General features: G+C 34.6%; 2 protein-coding genes and 1 pseudogene across 8 annotated transcripts; 2 read left to right on the forward strand and 1 right to left on the reverse strand.

Moving 5' to 3' along the window:
* Positions 1-946: 946 nt before the first annotated feature.
* si:ch211-276c2.4 (gastrula zinc finger protein XlCGF8.2DB) lies at positions 947-4,442 on the forward strand. Of its 7 annotated transcripts, none has more exons than XM_042771821.1 (3): positions 947-1,335; positions 1,897-2,049; positions 2,937-4,442. In XM_042771821.1, exons 2-3 carry the CDS (start codon positions 1,968-1,970, stop codon positions 3,950-3,952), a joined length of 1,098 nt encoding a protein of 365 aa, XP_042627755.1. In that variant the 5' UTR covers positions 947-1,335; positions 1,897-1,967; the 3' UTR covers positions 3,953-4,442. The 7 variants fall into 7 exon arrangements, with proteins under 7 accessions (XP_042627755.1, XP_042627751.1, XP_042627753.1 ...); XM_042771817.1 differs by having other exon boundaries at positions 947-1,283; XM_042771819.1 differs by having other exon boundaries at positions 947-1,258.
* Positions 4,443-8,758: 4,316 nt separating this feature from the next.
* On the forward strand, positions 8,759-14,775 carry LOC122134646 (SPRY domain-containing SOCS box protein 4-like). The gene is made up of 4 exons (XM_042771752.1): positions 8,759-8,777; positions 11,368-12,220; positions 13,254-13,359; positions 14,766-14,775. The coding sequence occupies exons 2-4, from the start codon at positions 11,503-11,505 to the stop codon at positions 14,773-14,775; spliced, it is 834 nt and encodes a 277-aa protein (XP_042627686.1). The 5' UTR covers positions 8,759-8,777; positions 11,368-11,502.
* Positions 14,776-16,599: 1,824 nt separating this feature from the next.
* Positions 16,600-25,905, reverse strand: part of LOC109093757 — a 50,011-nt pseudogene continuing 40,705 nt past the window's right edge.

Genomic DNA, 25,905 nt, shown 5'->3' on the forward strand with positions numbered 1-25,905 from the left:
ACAATGACAAAAACGTCTTATTTTGAAAACCAATAATCAGAATCAGAATTAGCTTTATTCGCCAAGTGTGTGCAAACCCGCAAGGAATTTGTTGTGGTTTTTAAGGAGCTCTTGGTACATACATATTGTACATAGGCTACATACATACATACAATAACTAGGTTTTGAAGCATGAAATAAAGTGGGTGGGTAACTAAAAATTGCAGAATTGCAGTATCCTAGCTGTGGTGTCCTATAAAACAGTGTTATTTTAATTAAAGTCAATCTTTTAAACGTATATGGGTCAAAGACGAAAAAGTGTTTAACCATAAAAAAAGTGTAATACTGCTTTAAACTGTTGTAGTTTTCCCCCCAAAAAATGCAAAAAAGTTTTCTGTTTTATTTAATTGCAATTTTGTTTTTGTTCTTCTGAGCAAAAAATAAATATCATACATTTTCCCCTGATTTACAGAAGACACCCAGTAAAATGTGATTCAGTGTAACAATCTTGTCAGGCATATTTACAACAAAAATCAATTTATGACATATTAAAAGACTAATTACTTTCACCCCAAATACTAATGAGTTGTAATTTTACATTTTTAACATTTGCCACTATTATAGGTTTTGCCCATTTGTCAGTTAGAATTGTTTTACTAATTAAAAACACAATAAAATTTAGTTTGCTCCATTATTCTTTTAGATATTTTAATATGTACACGTCAGAATAAGCATGTTGTTTGAATTTTTGCATAAATATTGTGTTACACTGAATGACAATGTAACATTATTTCAACCAAATTTTGACATTTTATTCTCCAAAAACTTATTTGAAACCTTAAAAGTAGACATTTTACTTTTACATTTAATGTGCTTTCTATGGACACAAAATCACTTTTGTACATTTCTTTTGATGCGGGCATCTTAACGTCTTTGACCCATATACAGCTTGTGTATGTGTGTTACCAGAAATGTCCAATAGGTGGCAGCAATGCGTTTTCGAGTTTGTCATGCAAATCCAAAAGAACAAACCGGATGCGCAGAGGAGAGGGTTGCCAAGTCCACGGTTTTACAGGCATTCTTTTAAACTGTTTCACAATTGCGCTACTTGGGGTGGTTTTGTTTCGAACACCTGGCAACCCACCGGCTGAAGCTAAAAGTGAGCATTTTAACCATCGTGAAATAAGGGCTAATGTGGAATATTTTCGACGGGTGTAAGATTCGAGCCAGATTTACAGAGGTTACGGACATTAACCAGCTCCAAAGTTCAAATGCGAGTGTAATGAAACGCACTATATGCTCCGGTTTGTTATTAATCATAGTGTATTGTGTTGGCAGCTAGTTTACAGGCTCTGAGTGAGTGTACAGCTCTGTGTGATCAAGATTTCATTTCATGGCTTAATGTTATTAAAAATCGTGTTTCTTTTCTAATGTAAGAATTGATCTGTGTGTTGCTCTAATGTACATCGAATAATCATTCATTTTGATCAGCTTCCATTCAGTCTGTTAATATTTTGTATATAGATGATCTCTAAAAAAAATCATTTTCTTTGCATAATTTAACTTCTGCTTTCGCTTGTTTCTTATTCTTGTTTTTAATAGGTCTTGTGCACCGCGAATATTATTGGCTCTGTGACGAATTTATCATGTTCCTGTCTGCTAAAACATAATTTAATGTACATGTAAATCTCTGTAAATTTCTATGTGAGATTTCTGATTAGTTTGTGTATTCTTTTAAGAATATAAAATCCTTGGTTGCATAAAAATGAGCAACCTTTTTATGGAGCGGTTTTACTAACATAAAACCGTATTAAAATACTCTATATGTCAAAAGAAAAAAAAACCACACATGTCCACTTAAATGAAGTGTAATTAAATTAATTGCATATGATTTTTTTTTTTAATTTGGCACAACAGACCACCAATGAAGGTTAGCAATATTCATCCATCATCCTCTAAGAAGAGAAACTGCACGTCTGTGACACACTATGGCGAAGACCGAGTATGTTGAAGTGGAGATTGATGACATAAGCGATCCAGAAACATCCAGGAACAATTATGAAGAAATAGGTTGGTGTCCATTCTTGAGTCTTTACTAATGACTTCTGAGAAACATTAAGATAAATCAAAAAACAACCAAAATAAAAATCATAAAAAAAACAAAAAATACATTAAAACATAAAAAAACAGAACACACACCGTAACTAGGGCTGTGCGATATGGACAAAAAAAAAACCTATCACGATTTTTTGATCAATTTTGCGATTTCGATTTTAATCACGATTTTGACTCACACAGACATGCTTTACAGTCATAAATGCATTCCGTATAAATTTTAAACATATTTGCTAAAGAAAACCAAAGAGAGCTTTATCAAAAGTTGTAACATGCCTCTAGAACAGACATAAGTCAAAATAATCACTAAGTAAAAATTTCAAACAAAATGTCGAGACATATGGTAAAAAAATAAAATAAAACCCGTGTCCAGGTTTTTTTTTTTTTTTGCCTTTTTGCCATGCATTGTTCATAGAGCTCAGTGTAGCAGTGTCTCAGGTGCTGAAATATATTTATTGCACAAGGTTCACACGTACTCCGTCAGAGTGTGAACCTGGAGTCATATGCCCAGTCTGTCCTGTTCTCGCGCTCTACTTAGGTGCGCTGCATTCTGATTGGATCGGATAGCATACTGCGGGAGGTCGGGACCGCGGAAAATCGTGCTATAACCGCGATCGTGCTATAAAGCGATTTAGAAATCGCGCACGCTCAAATCGTGATTTTATTACGATTTCGATTAATCGCACAGCCCTAATCGTAACCTTGTATCGCAGCTGTCATCCACATTTTGATTGTATTATCAAGAAAACGACATAACTAAGCTTCGGCACATTTTGGTTGCTTCCTGCTATTAAATCATGTTCACTTGAACTGATGTTAACTGTTAAGTATGTTTATTTTAGATCGGATGGAAGTGAAAGACGAGGAGGAGGAGGAGGAGGAACATCGTAACTTCAAAACTCGAAAAAGAAAATGCAAAGAGCGGTACATTTGCTCACAGTGTGGAAAGAGTTTCAAACTTAAATTAGGTTTGAGTAATCATCTCTGGCGCCACTCTGGAGAAAAGCCTTTTAACTGTGATCAGTGTGGTAAAAAGTACACTTCGCTATCAAATCTAAATCTCCACCTGAAAGTTCACTCGGATGAGAGGCCCTACGTGTGCTCTGTGTGTGGAAAGGGTTTCTCTCGGCTGGACTGTTGTAAACAGCATCAGAAAACACACGATGAAGTGAGAGATCACGTGTGTTGTGAGTGTGGGAAGAGCTTCACTACAGCTGGCCAGCTGAAACAGCATCGGATCATTCACACTGGAGAACGACCGTACAAGTGCTCGTATTGTGACAAGAGCTTCACTCAGCCGGGAAACCTGAAATCTCACGAGCGAGTTCACACGGGAGAGAAGCCGTACCGCTGTGCTCAGTGTGGAGAGAGCTTCAAATATTCCAATATTCTCAATGATCACATGCGCGTTCACTCCGGAGAAGAGCCGCTTATTTGCGATCAGTGCGGAAAAGAGTTTAATTCATCATCAAATCTGAAAAAACACCTGAAAGTGCATACAAATGAGAGGCCTTATGTGTGTCCATACTGTGGGAAGAGTTTTGCAGTGTTGGTCAGTTGTAACCGGCACCAGAAAATCCACACCGGTGAGAAAGATTACGTGTGTTGTGAGTGCGGGAAGGGCTTTACTACACTCGGCCAGCTGAAATGCCACCAAAAAATTCATACGGGGGAAAAACCGTACAAGTGCTCGTATTGCGACAGGAGTTTCACTCTGTCTTCACAACAGAAATCACACGAGCGGATTCATACCGGAGAGAAGCCGTACAGCTGCGCTCAGTGTGGAGAGAGCTTTAGACATTCAAACTCTTTAGTGAATCATATGAAAAAGCATTTTCCACCAAGTCCACCCAGTTAGTTCGTTTTCAGGTGCTTTGTGCACGTGACGGATATTTATACATTCAAATCAAAGCATTGTTTCTGCATGCAGTTAAAATTGAGAATAGTGCAAAACAACACAAAGAGAAACAAAACGCTGCAACTGGCAAAGAAATAGGTGGCATTGAAGAATACAAATGTATGTAGAAAAGTCAATGAAATATGAGTGTTGTGGCCACATTTTACCTATATAAGGATTATTCTGTGGCACTGTGAGGTCCTGTGTGTTAATTAAATAATGTGAGATTCAGATAAAGTACATGTGTTAGTACTTGAATTCCTTAAATTAAAATCTTTCAAACACGAGCACTTCTTATGTTTAGATGCCTCTTTATGATGAATTGTAAGTCGCTTTGGATAAAAGCGTCTGCTGAATGAATAAATGTAAATGTAAAATATCACAAGAATTGTGGAGGTTTTTATTCTGTTATGTTGGGGGACAATAAAAGTTTTGAATCACTTGAATCTTACATTTATGTATTTTTATTATTTGAGTGGAAGCCCCCTCATTAAGGCATGGACAAAATTAATTACCCCGATTAAAAGAGACTGGACACACACACACACACACACACACACATATATATAATATACTATATTAATATATATATATATATATATATATATATATATTATATATATATATAGGCGATATATATATATAGGCTATATATATCCACACATTTTACAGAACCTTCTCATTTAATGGTATCTAATCTAATAGATTACATTTAAACTGAGTTTTTGTTGCATTTATATTGTTTTGTCCAGCAGGTGCCGCCAGTCTGCTGTGTTTCGATGGTTTCGAATCATTTTGCGTGTGAATGAATCATTCGGTTCAAATGATTCAGAGATTCGAAAAGCTTCACTACGGGACTCCGCCCTCCCGTCGACGTGGCCAATCAGCTCGCGTGATGTCACGCGCCAGCTAGCTCTCGGAACAAAAGCCGTCTGCGCCTCGCGCTCCGCTCCTCCTCGCCGGATGCGACCGAGAAAAGGCAGACGCGTTCGGTTTTAACGTCAAAGTTTGTTTTATAGGAATTAGCGGCGCGATATACGCTCGCATTCAGTGTAAAAGTGTAAATCTCGGCGAGTGATTTTGTCCGCGCCGGAGCTCCGAGGGATTCTCGCGAGAGTAAGTAGCGTTAGCTCAGCAGCGCGTGGCTGGTTTGTTTGTGTTTGTGCTCTAAATTGTTTCAAAGCAGCTGAAACCGCAGCACCGCATTAGGTCGTGTTGCGATTGTGCATTCAGGTTCAGGACCAGGTTATACACGAATTATGCTGAAAATATTCAGGAACAGCAGATTTGGCCTCATGCACGTTTAAAACTCATTGTTTGGCTTGCACACATATGTTTGTGTTCAGTAACGTGAACATTTAGTTGAATGGCTGTTCTCGGGGGGAAAGTTGCCTGTCAGACAGTGTACATGAAATAGAATGTTTTGAAAATAGGTTTGTGTGTCATTTTCAGTGTATACGTGCAAAGGTCACAGTGGAAAGAGGTTCAGAGATAATCTAATCACGCTGTTTCCCTCCCCTTACCCTTTATCTGCCACAGATTCTGAATGTTGTGAAATGCATGAACGAATCGGAGGTGAACAGTGAGGGGGAGACTCTATTACACGCTATTTATTTCATCTTTTGTGTATGCCAGCGGTGATTCAGACACTGACTGATGTTGTTTCCTAGTTCGGGCCGCTGTCACTTCTGCAAAGTTCTTTCCATTCCCTTTGTCTCGTGTGTTTTTGTTCTTCTGTCGTCTTTAAACTCGTGCCCACTTCCTGTTACCTATGCAATTTGCATGTGTTCGTTATTCATTATGGACACCTTTCTCAACCCTTATGCAAACAAGTTCTGAGACGTGTGTGTGTGTAGTGTGTACATGTGTCTGTTTGAGTTTAAACAAAGGGTTCTGTCCTTTTGATGGTTAAAAGGCATGTGTCAATCAAAATTAACATCACACTTTTAAGGGAATAATGCAATGTATATTCTCTAATCCTCACTTTACAATAAACCTCTTATATGCTCCACACAAGTAGAAGTTTTGAAACACATTCACTCATTCTTTTCATATAAACCTCTTGATATATATATATATATATATTAAATTATGAAAATATTAAATACAGCTAATAAGAAGAATATTTTATATTTATACTTTATATTTTTATTGTAATGAATTTATTGCATTAAAATATATGTATGAAAGTATTTAATTTTAATGATTAATTTTTATTGTAATCAAACCGATCTGAAAAAAAAAAAAAAAAAAGATGTAATAATAATAGATTTAATTTTTATTATGAGAAATATAATTAATAAATTATTCTAAATATAATTATATAATTATAATACTTTTTTGGGGGGTGAAATATAACCCAGAAATGTTTTTGATGGACATTGTGAAATTCATCCATTTTTAAATTCAAACATTTGGTCACCTGGGCTTGTGTTAAAGTCTTATTTTATTTTTTTCAGATAGATGCAATAATGTGAGTGTTGAAATAAGGCAACTTTGACTCTTCATTGTAAAACAGAAGCAGACATCTGCTTTTGCCTGTTAATAGTAAAGTTTTGACTGTCTACTCAACTGAATCGCCTCATCAAGAGGCCACTTTTCATTTTCTTAGCTTCTGTCTTCTGCTGTCTGTCAGCTGAGGTCAAGCTCAAATCACTTTTTTGAGTATGCTCAGAACGAGAGAGGGAAGCAGGAAGTCTCAGTAGTTACTGTTTCCTCTTCCTCTTTCTTTTATCTCGTTCTATTTTCAACTTTTTTATAGGTCATGCAAAGACATGTTCTCTGCACCGGGGTCAAACGGAGGACGAGGTCGTCACGGAAACACAAAACCAACATCTCGACTAATGCTTCAGGAGTCTTCATTGACTTGATGTTGAACTCCGTCTGACCTTTTTAACCACTATACCACACTTGGTAGGGCTGCACGATATTGGGAAAAAATTACATTGCGAGTGCTCTTGTACATGAAGTTTTAACACCTAAAGAAGTAATTAGTACTGACAATTTTGCCAAATCAGTGCTATACAAAAAAATAAGGTGGCACGATTTAAGGAAATGCATTTGTGAATTGTCCATTTATTTATAAAAATTGCAATTGCAAATTTAAAGTATGATTGTAAAACAAATTCTAGGTTTTCTGTGCAATTTGGTCTAAATTTTGTAATATATCAATGGCTAATAATAATAGTATTAGTATTATTAAATGCTATGTATAATAATTATTATTAATAAAAAAGCAATAAGAAATATTACTGTTGTAATGTTACTGTAAAATAAAAAACAAGTGTTTAAGAAAAATAAATACTAAAAATATTTTTGCATAACAGCTGTTAAATTACAGTAGTGTCTTAATTTCCTCTCTTTCAAATGTTAAACCATCAGTTTTTCTTTCTTTCTTTTATTTATTTATTATTATTTCTTTTTTTACTGCTGTGCTTCATTTTGAAACATGCTGCACATGTATTTATTTAATTAAACACAGCCATATTACGGTTTTGGTTTTATTTTCATTAATCGTGCATTCCTAATGCACAGTATCTTCACTAATACAACTTTCTGCAGCTTAAGACTTTTTTATTATTGTATTGTATTAATGACTCAATTACTTTTGATTGTAAATTACTTTTTTAAGCGCTGCTAGAGCGTTTTTTTTTTGTATTCCATTGCATTTTAAGCTATCTTGTTTTTGGTACTGACATAAATGAGAGAAAAACCATTTCTTATTATTTATGGTATAAAAACTTGGCACCGAGGAAGGGTTAATACCCGAAAACATTTTTTGTACATATTTTTGTGACATCTGAGCAATAAATGCTATAAGCCTTTTTGGCTGAATTTGGACAAGTGTGGATCTTTCATCTTCATATTTTTGTATATTTTGGAATAAATAATATTAAATACATTTATCTAATTTGAGTTTAATTTATGATTAATTTATTTAAAGTTGGGATGGGATCGGCCATTACCAAGGCTGAGCTCAAATCTGGGTCAGTGGTCTATAAGCTCTTTTGTGTCACAGATGCGTTTTTGATATGCTTTAAATGTAGGACACCACAAACATGAATAATGCAGGTATGACAGATGGAGGGTGTCCTATAGTCAGGCTTGACCAGCTGCTGGTGTGTCCACTAGGACGTGCACGACTGCTCACTTTAGGTGACTGGCCAGGTGGTCAATGTTTACTTTATAAAAGTGACTTACAAACGCTGTTTTGGGAGGAAATGTTGGGTACATGGCTTGCTCAGGACACATTTAAGTAACAAATTTCTGTATTATACTTCTATCTATATCTCTATATACATGTATGTTTACATATATTTATATGCCTAGTTTGCATAAAAATTTAAAAAGATAACCTTGTTATTTTGTTCTGCCTGAGAGAAAGTTTATGTATGTGTGCGCGCTGACCGATGAAATTCTCACATCCTGGTTTTGGATGGGCACAGGTAGCATTTCTCCTAACAGAACTCTTCTTTGTCTCTGCGCAGGAGTTTGAGGCCTCATAAAAGTCGTCCGGCTGACGTGGATCCTCCTTCAGTCCTGCTGTGATCGGGAAGGTGAGTGTTTGCTCAGTTATTCACACTTGCAGCACAGTTTATTCCAGTGAATCACCATCGTCATGAGGGAGTAGAGGGAGAGAGAGAAGCCAGGCATGTGTTTGGTGCTCGTGGAGGGAGGAGAGTTGCTCTGGAATCGCTCCACCCTGAACTGCTTTACCCCTTTTCATTTCTTTCACTTTCTCCCTTTTCTGCTGCTCTATGCTGACAGAAGCAGCGAGGCATGGAGGGTAAGCGCAGACTTTGTTCTTCCGTGTCTTGTGTTGATTGTGTGGATAAAATCTCACATTCTTATTATTTCTTTCGTTACTATATAAGCGCATATTTGGTAATCTAAACAAACCACTAGAACTTAGTATTGAACTTTAGTGTGTAACACATGCCGCACTATTTGTGCTCCAGACATGAATGATTCCGCAAATAATGTGTCTGGTCGAGGAGAGGTGTGCTGTTACTTTTCTAAGTGATGGAATTCATTGATTTCTTCTTTTTATTGTCTATACAAACAATCTGTAATTTATATACCAACACGATTATAAAAAAAAAATAATAATAATAATAATAATAATAATAATGTATTGTTGTTATTATAATTATTATTATTAGTATTAGTAATAGTAGTAGTAGTAGTACTGCATTTATTAAAGTTATTTATTAAATTATTAAAATATCAGTATCACAACAACAATAATATTAATAATAATTATAATTTCATCATAACTAAAATAAGATAATTATGAAATAAATAATAATTAGTAGAAGTAGTAGTACCAATATATTAAAAATATTTAAGTTGTAAAAAAAAATTATTTATCTATAATATATATATATATATATCAATATATATATATTTTTTTTTTTTTTTTTTTTTTACGACTGTAAAATTGCAGTACTGATATTTGTGGATGTCATAATTTCTTAATATTTAAATGTTAAAGTCAACATCACATCAAATTTGATAGTTTTACATTATAATCAACACTGCAATATAATAAGTTTTTTGCTTTGTTTTTTTTTTTTTTTTTTTTGTTTTTAATTCATGTGCCTTCATAATCTTCAAGTGAAAACATTAGCCTAACTTTCCATCCCCTTGCAATGACATCTCATCTTTTCTCTACACTAGCACTTAGTTTATAAACTTGCATGTTGTTTTTCTGCATTCTCACATTTTGGGTGAGATTTAACATAGAATTGTCATAGAAATATAAATGTTTTATTTTTATTTTATCTTGCTGTCTTGGTTTGTTATGGTGTGAGTGTGTTTGTTTGGTTTAGACCAGTCGAGTTCATTTCCTGAGAGGGGTTTGGCTCCTGAGATCTCCGTTCAGTAACAGAACTAGCTGAAATAAGTGAAGGATGTGACAAATGTGACTGCTTTTCTGGAGAAAAGAAATGACTGGACTTGGTTTTGGACAGTGCAAGTTTGCTTTTTGACTCGTCAGCACGTGGCTGTTTTGACTGCATGTTTGTGTCGTTGTTTCTTTCTTTGGAGCTCCAGAGGAAATATTCACTTCCCATCCTCATGCTCTTGTGAAACTGCGGTCTTTCACAGGTTCAGAAGAGATTCTGTCAGTCTCCCGGTAGAGTGTGAGTGAAAGCGGCTCCTTCTGATTGTGTAAACATTAATCTTAGTCTAGAGAATTGTCTCTTTAGTGAAGTGCGCCCACTGCTTTTCTTTACATTCTATACTGTTTCTTTTGCCTTTTCCTGTTTTAACCCTGCAGCCATACTGGGTAGAACTAAAAAAAATTTATATTATTATAATATATTTTTTATATTTAATGACATATATGTATACATGTATGTATGTACTATATGTATGTATATATATACATGCATATATATATATGTTTATATATATATATATATATATATATAAGAATATATATATAGTTTCTATATATATACATATATATATATATATATATATATATATATATATATATATATATATATACATATATATATATATATATATATATAAATATATATATATATATATATATAAATATATAAATAATATAGTTTAATGCCATAACCCTTACTGAGTTGACTCTAAGCTTCTCTCTCTCTCTTTTTTGATTGAAAAAGAAAACTTATATAATGTATATTGCATAACTGATAGCTAGGATGCATTGAATTGATCAATATTGGTAAAGACATTTATTATTTCTACAAAAGATTTCTATTTCAAATGAATGATGTTCTCTTAAAAAAAAATGCAGCTGTTTTTCAACATGAGGAGAATTTTTTTTGTACATCAAATCAGGATATTAAAATGATTTTCTGAAGGATCATGTGACACTGAAGACTGGAGTAATGGATGCTGAAAATTCGACATCGCATCACAGAAATAAATTATATTTTACAATGTATTACAATAAAAAAAAAACAGGTATTTTAAATTGTAATAGTATTTCACAATATTACCGTTTTTAGTGTTTTAGATCAAATAAATACAGCCTTTGTGAGCAGAAGAAACTTCTCTCAAAAAGCATTAAATGCTTTTGAACAGTAGTGAATATTTGGAAAATACTGCATTCAAAAGAAGTTTGAAATTGCTTTAAAATATTCAGTATCTTCTAATTGTGTGCCTCTTTAAGCACAAAATAAGCCCTTCCTCCGTGTTGTTTATTGACTTGTGAGGAATCATGATGTCATTGTGCGTGAGAGTTCAAGGGAGAGTCTACGTTTACTCAAAATTGACACACCTAGTCTTCGATTTGTTTGATTAGTTTCAAGTGCGGCAATATATAACAACACACTGTGTCTTTAAAAGACACAACAAGCTTCATTACTCTCTTTTGTTTTACTCTACAGTGCCGCCGTCTCCGCTCTGGACTTCTTCTTGCACATGGGACCGTGTCGTCTCTTGTGATTGGCTGCCGCTCACCGGTCTGTCCTGCTCATGAGGTGACCCCGGCTGTGGTTGTTGATGCCCGTGGCTGGGCCGTGATGGGGCAGAGGGTGTCGGGTGTGGTGAAATCCGCGGATGAGCCGGAGACGAACGAGCTGGCGTATCCGCCGGTGTTCGCGTCGCTCCGTAGCCGCGGCGTCCCGTTACCCGCCCGTCTGGAGCTGCTGTTGGACATGCCGCCGGCGGGACCGGAAATCCAGCTTCAGCATGCCTGGAACCCAGACGACCGCTCGCTCAACCTCTTCATCAAAGACGACGACCGGCTCACGTTCCACCGCCACCCGGTGGCCCAAAGCACGGACTGTGTGCGGGGTAAAGTCGGATTTACCCGCGGTTTGCACGCTTGGAATTTGCGCTGGCCCGTACGGCAGCGCGGCACACATGCCGTAGTCGGGGTCGCGACTTCTTCGGCTCCCTTGCGAGCCGTCGGATATTCCGCCCTAGTCGGCAGCGACGCCGAAGCCTGGGGTTGGGACTTGGGACGAGGTCAACTTTACCACGACAGGAAGAGCCGGACCGGCCCGGCGCCGTCGTACCCGGAGTTTATCGAAGATGAGGAGGACGAAGGGACGTTCTCGGTGCCTGAGGAGGTTCTGGTGGTTCTGGACATGGACGAGGGAACGCTGGGATTCTGCGCCGACGGGAACTACCTGGGCGTGGCGTTTCGCGGGCTGAAAGGGAAGAGGCTGTACCCGATCGTCAGCGCCGTGTGGGGTCACTGCGAGGTCACCATGACCTACGTCAACGGTTTAGAACGTACGTGTCTTTTTCAGTTTCTGCTGCTTCTGTTTTTCCTCCTTTTCACATATTTTCCTTCATCCCCATCCATGGGATTGAGTGCATGTCGATTTCAATCCAGCTCTTTAGAGATGCTCTTCATGTCTTTGCTGTTGCTTCATGATGTGAGTAATTGCGCAACCACTCATAGTAACAGGGAAAAACATGTTGTTCTGTAATAGCAGTTTTTAGATATGATGCACCTATGAAATTATTCCCATATTGCTGGCACAGTACCCACAAGCATATTTCCTAACTTCTCTAAAAAAGGGAGTTTAATAGGGGTTTTACATGGTTGCAACACCGACCATGAATTTACAGAAATGTTTAAAGGGGCCATATATTCATTTTTTTTTCTTCCCCTAAAAGCATATTTACAGTTAATCTAAATATAGTTGGATATGCAAGTCACCCCTTTTTTTTATAAAATTCACTTGCTGTGCTGCAGGATCTTTTCACTAACATCACATTTCTTTCTTTTTTTTTTTTTTTTTTTTAAAGCCAGTATACACTCCTGTTGAAATGTTTGACATTGGTCTGATTTTATTGATTTTTTTATGTTTTTGAAAGAAGTCTCTCATGCACACCAAAAAATAAAATAAAAACTGTATAATTATGAAATATTATTGCAATTTAAAATTACTGTTAAATATTCTATTTGAATATTTTAAAATTTAATTTATTTCTGTGATGCAGAGCTGAATTTTCAGCATCATTGCTCCAGTCTTCAGTGTCACATGATCTTTCAGAAATCATTCTAATATGCTGATTTCAGTTCTTAAGTTCCACTAATGTCTCACAATGCTTTGTCATCATTTTCAACAAAAAGCAAACTGTAGTTTAAACCGATGTTAAACAAGATGTTAAACCATTCTTTTGCAACATCATGAATCATTCAGCTTATCTAGGATCATTGCTGGACTTTGAAGTCCTGAAGAGTGTTTTCACATGATCGCTTGAGGTCTTTGACCCTTGACCCTTGACCCTTACTGATCTCTGCTCTGTCCCGTAGCTGAACCCCTGCCGCTGATGGAGCTGTGCAGGAGGGCGGCACGACAGGCTCTGGGACGACACCGAATCCATCACATCCAGTCCCACCCACACACACACACAATAAATAACTACATTAACAACCAAAGACAAACACAAACACACACACAACCAAAAAAAACACCTACGTTCACTGAAAACGCGCTCAGAAATGATCTGCGGTGCTGTAGAGGCTTTGTGCTGTGCACAGACATTAATTCAGTGTCGTAGGGACGGACGCTTCAGCCCCACGAAGAGTATCTGGTTTTATACATGATTATGAGATGACTAATGAGAGTAAGATGTCTGTATTTGTGTGCGAGAATGACTCAAGTTCATGTCTTCCATGGAAATAATTTTCTTTAGAGCTGATGATTTTTGCTTTTTCTTTCACTTTTATCTAAACACTAGTAAGGACCTAGCTTTCTTGGACATAAATCCAACATAATTATTTTAGACTAATGCATTTTATCCCAGAAAACAGGTTCTTATTCTTTCACCAGTTTTAACTAATACACATCCGCAGTGCCTGAGATCTTCTGAAATCTTTTTTCCGTTCATGTTTATTATGAGTTTGTTTTCGTTTGTGTTCATGACGAAGCTGATTCAATCAGTTTTCAGATGTTTTTAGCGTATAAACGCAACTTTGAAATAGTGAAGCAGATTTTTACAGATTTGATTTTTATATGAAATGGATGCTTGTCTTTTTCACGGATCCAGCAGAAACCCGCAAGACAGCAGACACGACTTTCATTCGTGACCTTTGAAATGTGAATAAAAATACAACTCCAAAGCCAAACGCTGTCTGCTTCTCTTTTATTCCTGTAATCTCACTTGCTTTTAAAATCAAATGTTCGACTCCGATTCTGATGTTATGACATGTTTATAAGTGCGTTTTCACAGTAGTTTATACTAACCTGCTTATGTGTCGGGTTTCAGGTTTATATTATTCTGTTTATGAATCATTGTGGTTTTCAGAAGAATAACATCCAAAAGCAACACAGCTGAACCGTGAATAGCCAGTTATGCAAAGCTTTTTTTTTTTAAAACATTTGAATATGATAAATATGAAATATGCATTTATAATTTATATTTTACTTGATATAAATAATGTATTATATGTCTCATCAAAATATTAGATAGTTATTTGAATGTTAACCCTTTAGCGGGGCATGTTGTCATAGTATGTAAATTGTCACAATTTTTCACAACTGTTTATATATATATATATATATATCTCAACAACATCCTCATCATGATTAAATACTCTTGATGGGATGGAAACCATTTAAATAACCAGTTAGAATGTCTTTATTTAAAAATTTATTAAACCCTCCTGAGAACCAGAAAAAAATAGTTTTGTCATTTTCTTTCTTTTTTTTTTTTTTTTTTTTTTATTTATTTTGTCATTGCATTGGTCGGAGCTTAAGAAACAAATGGAGAGAAAAAAAACCTTTTTGAAAAAAAATATTTTATTCATATATGTCCTTTGTAGAGGACGCTAAGAAAGAAAAGAAAAGAAAAAAAAATAAGTAGACATGAAAAGCATGTATAGGCAAAAACAATGTTTTATTTTATCATTCACCAATCAGTTTTTAGGTTTCAGGCTATTTTTAGCCAACTTTTGTACAAAAATTATTCTCAGCTATGTTATGAAGGATGTAACAGAATGAGTTGATATACTACTACACTTTATGGAATGTGTGCGTAAAATGTCCATAAATTGGTATTCCCATTCTATACAATGTATCTATACATTGCATCTAATTTGCATATTAATGTATCCTTGGTGCAAACCATTATGAAAAAAAAAGAAGTGTAATAATGGGAGTAATAACTTGGCAACATTTTCATAAGAATCTGAAAAATCTCATATTTCATAGGAATTGATCTATAATTTATCTTGTCTGCCCAAAATGTATGACAAACAATTTGAAAATGAGTCAGATTTAAATGATAATTGCAAAACATTATCATATTGCCCTAAAAGAGCTTAATTTGATCATGTCAATATCAGTCATATTTAAAGACCAAGCAAAAGGAGTGTTCAAACTTTCAATATTTGGTATCTCTAAGGCCCTGAATGTGCTCTGTACAGGACACCCAGACTTAAAACTGTGGCCTTTTTTTCTTTAAACATAACTATATGCAACACTTGCCCCCCAACCTAGCAAATACTAAAATATATGAGAACACAAAGAAATGACTACGTGAATGTGCTACACGTGTTGCGCCACTAGATGTCGCTGTTGTATTGTTATTGTTTGTGCGCGTTCATGGCGTCTCACCAGTCTGAAGTGTCAGCTCTAAGTTAATACATTTTATTGTGCATAAATTCCAGTAAAATAACCATTAAACCGCCATGTTTATGAGTAAAATGAGTTAGGTGACCAATTTCTTAAAACCGTTTTTATTGACCCATGTAGAGAAAGTGCAGCAGCGACCACAAAAAGGAGCAAATTGAGTCGGTAAGATGTACAAACACATATAACCCATTAATTTGCACTTATAATGAGAGAAAAGTCATTTACAAAACCACTCGCACACAAATGCAAGAGAGACCGATGAAGACGACACCTAAAGAGGAGCACGTACGGATTTATAAAAATCTATTCAAGGACGCCAGTTTATTACGCCAGATGACGCAAGATTATTATGAATGATCATTTCACATGGATAGCACATGTACGTCTGCAAGATGTCTGTTAAAGATTAATTCATCTGGAAAGCATATGCTGTGAACAAACAATATTTTTCACACATTCTAAATCAGCTCAGATGGCACACGTGCACTAGCAGAATAATAAATGTTTTTTTTTTTTTTTTTTTTTTTTGAGCAGCAAATCTTAATATTAGAATGATTTCTGAATGACCTTGACACTGAAGAGTAATAATGCTAAAATATCAGCTTTGATCACAGGAATAAATTACATTTTACAGTATATTCCAATAGAAAGCAGTTACTTTAAATAGAAACAATATTACTGCTTTTGCTGTATTTCTGATCAAATAAATGCAGGCTTGGTGAGCAGAAAATAATTCTTTAAAAAACATTAAAAATCTAACTGAGTTTTGACTGTACATCACGGAGACGTCTATTTGACATCATGCAAGACATATTTTTTTAGAGTGTTTGCTCATCTGCAATCCGTCTATAGGACGTTTCCTATCAGATGCCAAATAGACATTTAGAAGATGTCTTTAAGATGTTATGATTTAGAATGCATGTAAAACTGACATCTTAAAGACATCTGTTCACAGATGTTTGTTCACAGCAGACGCTTTCCAGATGAAGCTAACTCAAAGTTATTTAGTATTTAATAATGTGTGCTATCAAGGAGGGGAGAGAAAATGAGATGCGCTGTAGAGACCTCGAAATGAAACTGTCTTTAATCAAAAGCCTGAACGGGAGGCTGCTCGAGGTTCTTCTGTGACTTCACCGTCTCTTATTCTGTTATTGTCCTCCAGCGGTAGAGACAGAGAGTGTAAAGGGAAAAGTCGGACTTTTATTAGTTTGTCATCTCGCACCAAAACTGTATCACAAAGGATCAGAGCTGTTTCGAAGTCTTCCGAAGTGTGTTTGCACATCAACTCGCTTGTATTGCAGGTCACTATAGAATGCTACAGGTAGAGCGTTGTGTGTTTTCGAGCGTGTGAATGTGTTTTCAGCAGTGTGATGTTGATGTTCCCCATTGCATCCTGGTTTGATGATGTATGGAAGACATGGCGGTTTCCTCTTCATCACTGTCTGATTCTGAAGTAGAGATATCGCAGTCATCTTCCTCATCTTCCTCTTCAGTTACTTCTTCTGCTGACTGAAGCTCCTGAAAGCTCTGGAATGAACCAAATTAATCTGCTGTGATAAACAGAAATATTCAAATTCTTTCCATTTGTCTGGTTACTCTGCTTCAGAGTCATTTAAATGGAAGTGATGCAAAATTTCGCCATAAAATAACAATAAATTAATTTTGCTATCTATCACAGTCTGTTTGATTAACGTCTACACCTACACCAACCCTAAACCTCCACCTTATGATACTAAAATAAATAAATAAATAAATTTCACTTACATTATTCTGAGTGTTTTAGTGTCTTTTTTTCTTTCTACAGGTTATCCTAAGGGTTTTTTCCCATTATTGTAATTTTATGGTTATGCTTTTATGGTGTTTTTGTCACAATGGGAACATGCTTCAAAATCTGGCTAAATAACTCAAACACACACCACATCCTTAATTTTCTTCAAAATCTGGCTATTGAACTTAAACATATTCCACAGCTGTAATACTCAATATTAACTTGGCTGATTATCTAAACATTACAATTCTGCTTTGTCACAGTGTTTTCTTAATTTTTCACAGGATTTTGTGCTGAGGAGGAGTCATAATTTATAGTTATATACAAGGAAATTCACTGCCATTGTGAAGATTCAGGAAGAAAGTAAGTCATACAGAGTTTCTGAAGCGATGTGAATGTGAAAATTAACAGAAATGAATTCTGTCTCATTCCTCCTTTTCTTTAAAATGCACAAATCAATACAACAATGAGCCTAATAAAACAAACAATACTAGCAGCAACATGAAGCTAATCATTTCATAAAACAAAAAACACAATTAAAATTCTGTTAAAACATGTATTAGATTTAAAGCATGTTATTTTGTGTTTGACTTGCACTTTTGTTTTTCAAAATGTCTTCTGTGTTCCAGAGAAAGAAGGCATGCAGGTTTGGATTTTATTTTTATTTTGAATTTTTATTTTTGGGTGAACTATCCCTTTAACACGCAAATTGTTTACATTTAGTGACCATACTATTGAATTTCTGAGTGTTTTAACATTTACCCAATTCCCAATTCTTAACATTAACTACTTATAAAACCAGAGAGGGAAAGGATAGTCTGGGTAGAATGTTATTGAAACACTAACCTTCAAATCTGATTTTGTTTAAAAAGATGTTGGACCAAAAGAGATATTGATTGAGGAACACTACATTCCCGACTTCTTGGCAAAATACTAGGCCAATGATCTCACACACAACTTCAGTATTTAGTTTTTTAGAAACGACTGGGTTTTGAATCAGTTGTTCAGCTCAAGCTGATTGTGTAACTGCTGTTCTGTCCTGTCAGCTATAAAGAAAAGTTTTCACGGAGGCTTGTGCATGCTGTGACAGTTTGACAGGCGTCGTCATTTTGGCAGCTTCTTTACACTATGTCTTGTGTTGCTTGAACATGTAGACATTTGTCGTACCTCCAGAGGGTTGACGGTGATGGAGAGAAAGGATCTGTCACACTCCGCCTGTTTCTCTGGCAGTGTGTGTGTGTGAATGTGCTCTTGGTTTTCTGGTTGGTTGAGGTAGTAAACACTCAGCAGCACCACCAGCAGGGCGGCGATACACACCACAATTACTGCAGTAGCAACAGCAGGTACAACTACAGAAAGACAATACACGCTTCTAAATCTTACACCCTATAGACTTTAGAGTAGATGTCATAATTTGACATGAAGCTATGATGGATGACAGTCACATCTGTTTAGTAGGCTATGTTGTAATAAATAATTGCCATGTGTTTTTGTCAGTTGGTTCCTTAATGATTGCATTTGATGATTGCAATGATTCTTTTGCTACTTTTAAAGAGCAGGTCATATGAGTTTTTGAAAAATATCTCTTTTGCAGTTTATAATGTAGCTATCCTAAAATGAAAACAATCTGCAAAGTTGTTAATCAAAAAAGTGCATGATAAATAAAGATATTGTCTCTCAAAAGAGAGAGTCGGTTCTGAATCGCCTTAACGAGTCATCATATTTTCGAATCTTTTGCCTGTTACCGGTTTACGTCACTGGGTAACACATTTGCATAATCCTGTTGTAGGGCACTCCAACACAATATTAGGACACTTTAAAATACCATATGACCTGCTCTTTAAGGAAGCCTCATTGAATCAAATAACATAGTTGGAACATAGTTACAGTTTTTGGTTCATCTGAGTTTATTAAAGTAATAACGGTTCTCAATAAGAGAATCAATAACCATTCCAGCTGATTAAGTAAGTGATCAGTTCTGTGTTTCCCAACCCTAAAGGGCACGATATTGAAAATACTGTTTGAATAACATTTTGTTAACATTAGTTAATGCATTAAGTATCATAAGATAACAATGAGCAATATACTTTTATTAACATCATTTAATTTATAGATTTATTATTGTTAATTTTTATTTCTTGTTCCTTCATAAAACATTAACAGTAATTTATAAACTTGAGTTCAAAAATTTGGGGTCAGTATGATTTTTATTTTTTTTTAATTAATAACCTTTTCTGAAATGATGCATTAAAATTATCAAAAATTACAGCAAACCATTTACAATGTAACAAGATTTATATTTTAAATAAATGCTGTTCTTTTGAACTTTCTATTCATCAAAGAGTCCTGAATTTTTTTTTTTTTCACAGTTTCCACAAAAAATATGAAGCAGAGAAATGTTTCCAACATTGATAATAATGATAAATGTTTCTTGACCATCAAATCAGCGTATTAGAATGATTTCTGAAGGATCATGTGAAACTGAAGACTGGAGTAATGATGCTGAAAATTCAGATTTGATCACAGAAATAAATAACATTTGAAAATATATTCAAATTACTTTAAATTGTAATAATATTTCACAATATAACACAATATTTTTACTGTGATTTTGATCAAATAAATGGAGTCTGAAGTGAATTTTACAAACCCCAAACTTTTGAGTGGTAGTGTATAACTTAAGAAATGTGTAATATTAACTGAGATTAATAAATTAATAAAGTAATAAATGTTTGGCATCATCTCAGCTAATGTTTACCTTGTCTTATCAAAATTAACAATCACGGACACAATTAATTCATTCTGACTTTCACTCACCTAAGCTGTAGCTGTTAGATTCTGTGACTGTAGGATGAATAATTTGCATGTATTTGGGCGGAGCCATCGCATGATTGACATGTTCAAAAGCTTCCTCACTGTGAAGGATGTTGACCTTGGAGAAAGAACGATAGAGAGCATCTTTAGGTCATAGATCAGAGCGTGGCTTAGTTAGTGCATTTCTTTGTTTGGTTCACACCTGTAACATATACTGATCGCTGGTGTAACGTCCGTTGAGCTCAGAACAGGTGAGTCTGAAGGTGCGGACGGAGTCGACAGCCTGACGGCTCTGATAACGCACCTGTCTGATCACCTCTGTGTAGTGAGAGATGGAGTCCACACCTAAAACAGAAGATGAGAGATGTGAGACAGTTGTTTAGGGAGTAACAAAAGTAAACTGTAGAGTGTTTTTACCGTATATGGACATGCCGGTGCTAGAGTTGGCGTATTCCAGGTGTTTGCCCAATAAGGCGCTGTGGTGCAGTTCCAGACTCTCTAGCCCCGCCCTTAACTCCTCCTCCCCCAACACCATGATGTCACAGTAGTCCAGATTTATGTTGCGATTTCCTTCAGCCAGTACCTGACCTTTGATCTGCACCATACAAAGATGAAGCTAATTAATTATGAATACATAATGAAAAATAACCCCTTTTTTTTCTTTGTCTTCCACAATCGAAACATATTTTAAAAAGTAAATATAACACTATAGTCAAGGAGCCAATAACATAAGTCCTGACCAACAACTTTTATGTTTTTGTCTATTGTTTGTGTTTTTTGTCCAAATTGGCTATTTTTTGGGGTGAATTTGTCTCTCTCTTTTTTATTTTATTTTGCTTTAGTTTGCTTTTTTTCAAACATAACAATAACAACATTGATCATCAGACAAAATGCAAAAGAACAACATTACGTTAACTCAAAATAAATAAAAGGAGAATTAAAAGGGGAAAAATGGGATAAAGTATTAACAGATGGAGGACAAAGTAATTCTGTCAGATCAAATCATGTGGTCACGGAAGGAAACATATAAGTTTAACATGATATATAGCGAACGTACGAATGCGCGTGGCGGCAATACTCCTATATATATATATAATATATATAGACTATATATATAGATATTATATAATCCCTCAGGATAACGGACGAGAGATGAGATGGCATCCTCATGAAAGACCTTGTGTGTTGGTGTTGTGTGTGTGATTTAGTGAGCCATACTGATCTTTAATGAATTTGTTTTATTAAACATGTTTTTTTTGCATTTACTGTTGTTTGCCACCAAAACCAGGCATACACACCTGCGGTTTGTCAGTGAATAATGGGGCTACTGTGTCCTCGGTGTTGGGGATGTCTTTGACTTTCTCTCTTTTATTCAACAGACAGGGAAAAGTTGAGCAGAAATACTTCACCCAAAAAGGAAAAATCTGTCATCATTTACTCACCCTCATGTCTTTGACTTTCTCTCTTTTATTCAACAGACAGGGAAAAGTTTAGCAGGATGCTTTCTACACTTAAGCATAGATCCTGTCGAGCTCCGGTTATGATGATTAAACACATTCTCATTCCTGTATATTCAATATGGTGGGTCAAGACAGGTTTGAATAAGCACTACAAAATGTTAATTCAATTTTAAGTTCATAATGATATGAAAGTGAGTAAATAATGTCAGATTTTTGAAATGTGAACAAATTAGTTCGTAAGATAGCAAGGGTGAATTCTAGAACTAATTCTCTGTTACCGGTTTGTTTTGTCTGTTCGGCCGCTTTTTTGTAACTTTGATGAGGATATTGCACATCTCTGAACAGGGATAGGCCGAGGGCAAGGTTGGAGGAGGGGAACAGTCAGGTTGCTCTGCCCCAGTGATTATGAGGCGTGGTTCACCTAGGCTGCATTACTAGAAAAATGCCTCAATATCGGAGGACCAAGAAATACATACATCCTCTCCAAAACACCTGCAGAGATCACAAACACAACAACATATTCTTTCACTTTTGTGTGTTATTTATTTGTGTTATTTATACACACACTCACACACACACACACACACAGGGTCCAAAAGTAATGTACCAATTGCCACACTGCCAGTGATTTTATTAGGAACTACAACATATGCATGAGTTAAATCACTAAAGTTACAGTCTGACACATGCACCTTTTATCATGTATGTGTGTATATATATATGTAATATTTTCCACAACATGCAAGAAATATTTAGAGCTGATAAACTTACTTAATTTACTTGAAATTGGCAAATGAGGCATAAAGCAAATTTTGACTGTAATTATATAATGCAAAAAATATTTTAACAGGGTTATTTTAATATCATTGAAATACTATTATTTTTTTTATTCATATTTAGATTTTTTAAATTCTATTTTTAATTTTTATTATATATTTTTTTATTTCCTGTTTCAATTTTCATTTTAAAGTTTTAATTTTAAACTTTTTGTTGCATTTTTTTGTCAGTTTTATTTATTTATTTTTAAATTTGTTTTTATTTTGCATTCTTTTTTAGGTTTATTTATTTGAGTATACTAAGATAAACAAAATGAAAATGAGAAATGTTGCCTTAATTTGCAACATGTCTAACATTTATTTCAGTTAGAGTTTTTCTTTATTTCAAGTAGCAAATATTGTTTTATGATTTTTAGTTTTAGTTGACTATAATATGTAACCTGATATTTAGAGCTGGTAAATTTTATCAGTTCAATTGTTATTGGCAGATGGAGCATAAAATTAGTTTTGGGTCCTGCAATCACTCCCTCAGAGGTGAAGACATCTCCATTTGGATATAAATAAGAAGCGTTAGACAGTGATGTGTAGGAGTGTAAACAAATCACTTGGAGCTGTACCCAACTCATTACAGAGACTGCAGCGCTGGATAAACTTCACACAAAGAGAAAACCTACGCCTGGAGTGAAGTAATACACTTCAGCTTTCTTGGATCTCGCAGTAATTGGACTTAATAGCGTAAAAAGCAAAACACAAGCGGTGTGTTTACTAGAATTAATTTACAACTCTAGTGATTTGACCACCCGTGAAGCAGCTCTGAACCACAGAAAGAAGAAGTCCATTATCCACAAATAAACACAGATCCGCATTCTCTAATTAAAGATGTTGTTCTTAATCCTGACGCAAACAAACACTCACATTCATCAACAGACAGGAAATGACTGGAGGAAACCATCTGTGACTGAAGGTTTAGATACGCAGAGGCTTGAAGGGATTAATCCATATTTCATTGTGTAAACAGCTGTTTGCTACAGGATACAGTTGGTTTAAACTAAAATATGATTTTACTTATTCTTTTACAATCTGTGATGATTGACTGATGGTGACCAAACAATGCATGCTACGTATATGACATCTTTAGCCCTATATTTGGTTGTTAATTGTTTCTCAGGGTGATGTGTGTTGAACAAATGATAAAATTCATGTATTTGAATGGCATTTGGTGAATGAAGGATGAGGCATTCTGCCATTCACTAAACCTGGAGGTTTGCCTCACATTTCCTTAAACACATGAACATATTCCAACATTGCACAGAAGGAGCCAAGTGTAAACTTTATTGTTCAATATTGAATATTTAATTTTGCATGATGATTTCCTCCTAGTTTTACATTTCTATGCCTTTTTTGCTATAATTTATAGTTCACCTAAAGTTAATCTTTCAAAACAATATTAATTTAATACTACTGTTAAATGTAATCTTTAGCAAGTCTCAAAATATATCTTTTTTTTTTAATATTGTAGTAGATTGTGTTAATCAAAATCAATATTGTTTTTGTAATATTGTAGTGTTGTGCTGCTTGTAGGGCTGGGTGATAAGCAAATCTTTAAAATTTATTTATTTATTTTATTAATATTTACATTATTCCTTCCAACAGTTGTTAATAAAATAATCGAGATAAAATGATTAATGTGCGAAATTAGTTTTTGTAGTGATGTTTAGTAATAATAAATAAACGTTTAGTAATTTTTTACTGGAATAATTACTACTACTATCAGTAATTCAGTACTTAAAAATATTATATAAAAATAAATAATAATACCAAAATTGGTGCAATACAACATAGTTGATCTTATTTATTTTAATTTATTATCTTTAAATTAATTAAATAAATGTGTACATATATTTATTTTTGTTTTATTGGAAACCCACTGTTAAAAAATACAAAAATGGAAAAATTAAAAATGTTCATTAAAAAAGTTAATTAAAAAAATAATTTTAATTAAAAAAACAACCAAGATCTCAATACACAAAAAAAAAATGTAGCATTTAAAAAGTGTATATAAGTGTATAAGTGTAAGTGTAAGTGTATATATCATAAAAAGTATTAGTGCCTCAACTATTTATTTTTTACTTTAAAAAAAAGTGTATTGCAAGGTATTTCTTTCAAAAATAAAAATGATTTGCCCCAGTGTAGATTTACCATGTTTAACATTACTTTTATGCCGAAGTATATATATATATAAGTATACGTGATATACACAAAAACACATATATACTGTAAGTTACTAATTATGCAAAACACAACACATGTTTGTCTTAATGCAGTGTTTTTCTCCTTAAGCAATCTGTTACTTTGCAGAAGTATAAATGAAACTTTTAGAAAAAAGTTACTAATTATGCAAAACACAACACATGTTTGTCTTAATGTAAATCTGTGATCAGCAAGTTTTAATTTAGAATGAGAGAAGCTAGAGTTCAATTATATGTCTTACAGTAATATAATACTTAATTGCTCTATTGTGTGTGTGTGTGTGTTTATGCTAATTCTCTGTTGCTCTTTGCTGAAGGAACTCCGCCCACAGGCATTGCTCAAGCCTCAGAGGGGCGAGTCATAAGCCTTTAGGGGCTTATGCATATTCATGATCTGCTTTGAATAATCATGGGGTGCCAGTGGGTGCAATTGTGCTCCAAAAAACAAATCTCTCTGCCATTCTCTTTGCAGAAATCTCAAAAAAAATCTCTCCTCAAGTAAAAAAAAAAAAAAAAAAATCTTGAATCTTGCATTTCCCTGTCTGTACATAAAAACTAAACCTCCCTAAGCATTGAATATGAATTAGAAAAAAACTGAATAAGTGATATTTTGTTAATAAAGGTTACAATAAGGGTAAGTACTGCTTACAGTATACAATTAGGGATTTGACATAGTCAGTAAGCAACCGGAATGCAGCTATCTAGCAGAAAATGTAAAAATCTAGTTACAAATACACTTAATAATAAAGGTTATTTAATAGTGGCATGGATGATTCCATGAAGAACCTTTAATATCAATGGAACCCTTCCAATGTTCATTATAGTGGAAAAAGGTTGCCAGATTGAGGAAACATAACCTGGGTTTTAATATTACTCTGCTCAGCTCCAAAACAAAAACAGACATTCTGACACAAAACGCACATTTCAAAGTAGAATAACTATAGCATTGTTTTTCGGAGAAACATGTAAACTTAACATGTTTCCTAAATATCTGCAAACATATGGTATTTTTTATTTTTGGTACAGTCAAAAAATTACATACAGCGCCTTTAAATATAAGAAAGGGCAAGTAACACATTGTATTAAATGTCAAATTTTAAATTAGAAAAACTAAAAGAGTATTTTCATTTAAAACATACTCCAATAATCTTTGTTTTATTTACAATGCTTTTTAAAAAAGGGATACAGTTTTAATAACTTTTCTAGCCCTGGGTCGAAGCACAGATTAAAAATAAACTCTCGTATGACTCTCGGATGCAAAT

This window comes from Cyprinus carpio, chromosome A15 (assembly GCF_018340385.1).
Source record: "Cyprinus carpio isolate SPL01 chromosome A15, ASM1834038v1, whole genome shotgun sequence".
Taxonomy (NCBI): Eukaryota; Metazoa; Chordata; class Actinopteri; order Cypriniformes; family Cyprinidae; genus Cyprinus; species Cyprinus carpio.

What these genes read in the sequence shown, in the direction of transcription:
- si:ch211-276c2.4 (XM_042771821.1), top strand. Translation starts at nt 1,968, where the DNA reads ATGGCGAAGACCGAGTATGTTGAAGTGGAGATTGATGACATAAGCGAT. An exon ending in GAACAATTATGAAGAAATAG is followed by an intron (nt 2,050 to 2,936) that starts GTTGGTGTCCAT and finishes TGTTTATTTTAG; the next exon opens with ATCGGATGGAAGTGAAAGAC.
- LOC122134646 (XM_042771752.1), top strand. Translation starts at nt 11,503, where the DNA reads ATGGGGCAGAGGGTGTCGGGTGTGGTGAAATCCGCGGATGAGCCGGAG. An exon ending in CTACGTCAACGGTTTAGAAC is followed by an intron (nt 12,221 to 13,253) that starts GTACGTGTCTTT and finishes TCTGTCCCGTAG; the next exon opens with CTGAACCCCTGCCGCTGATG.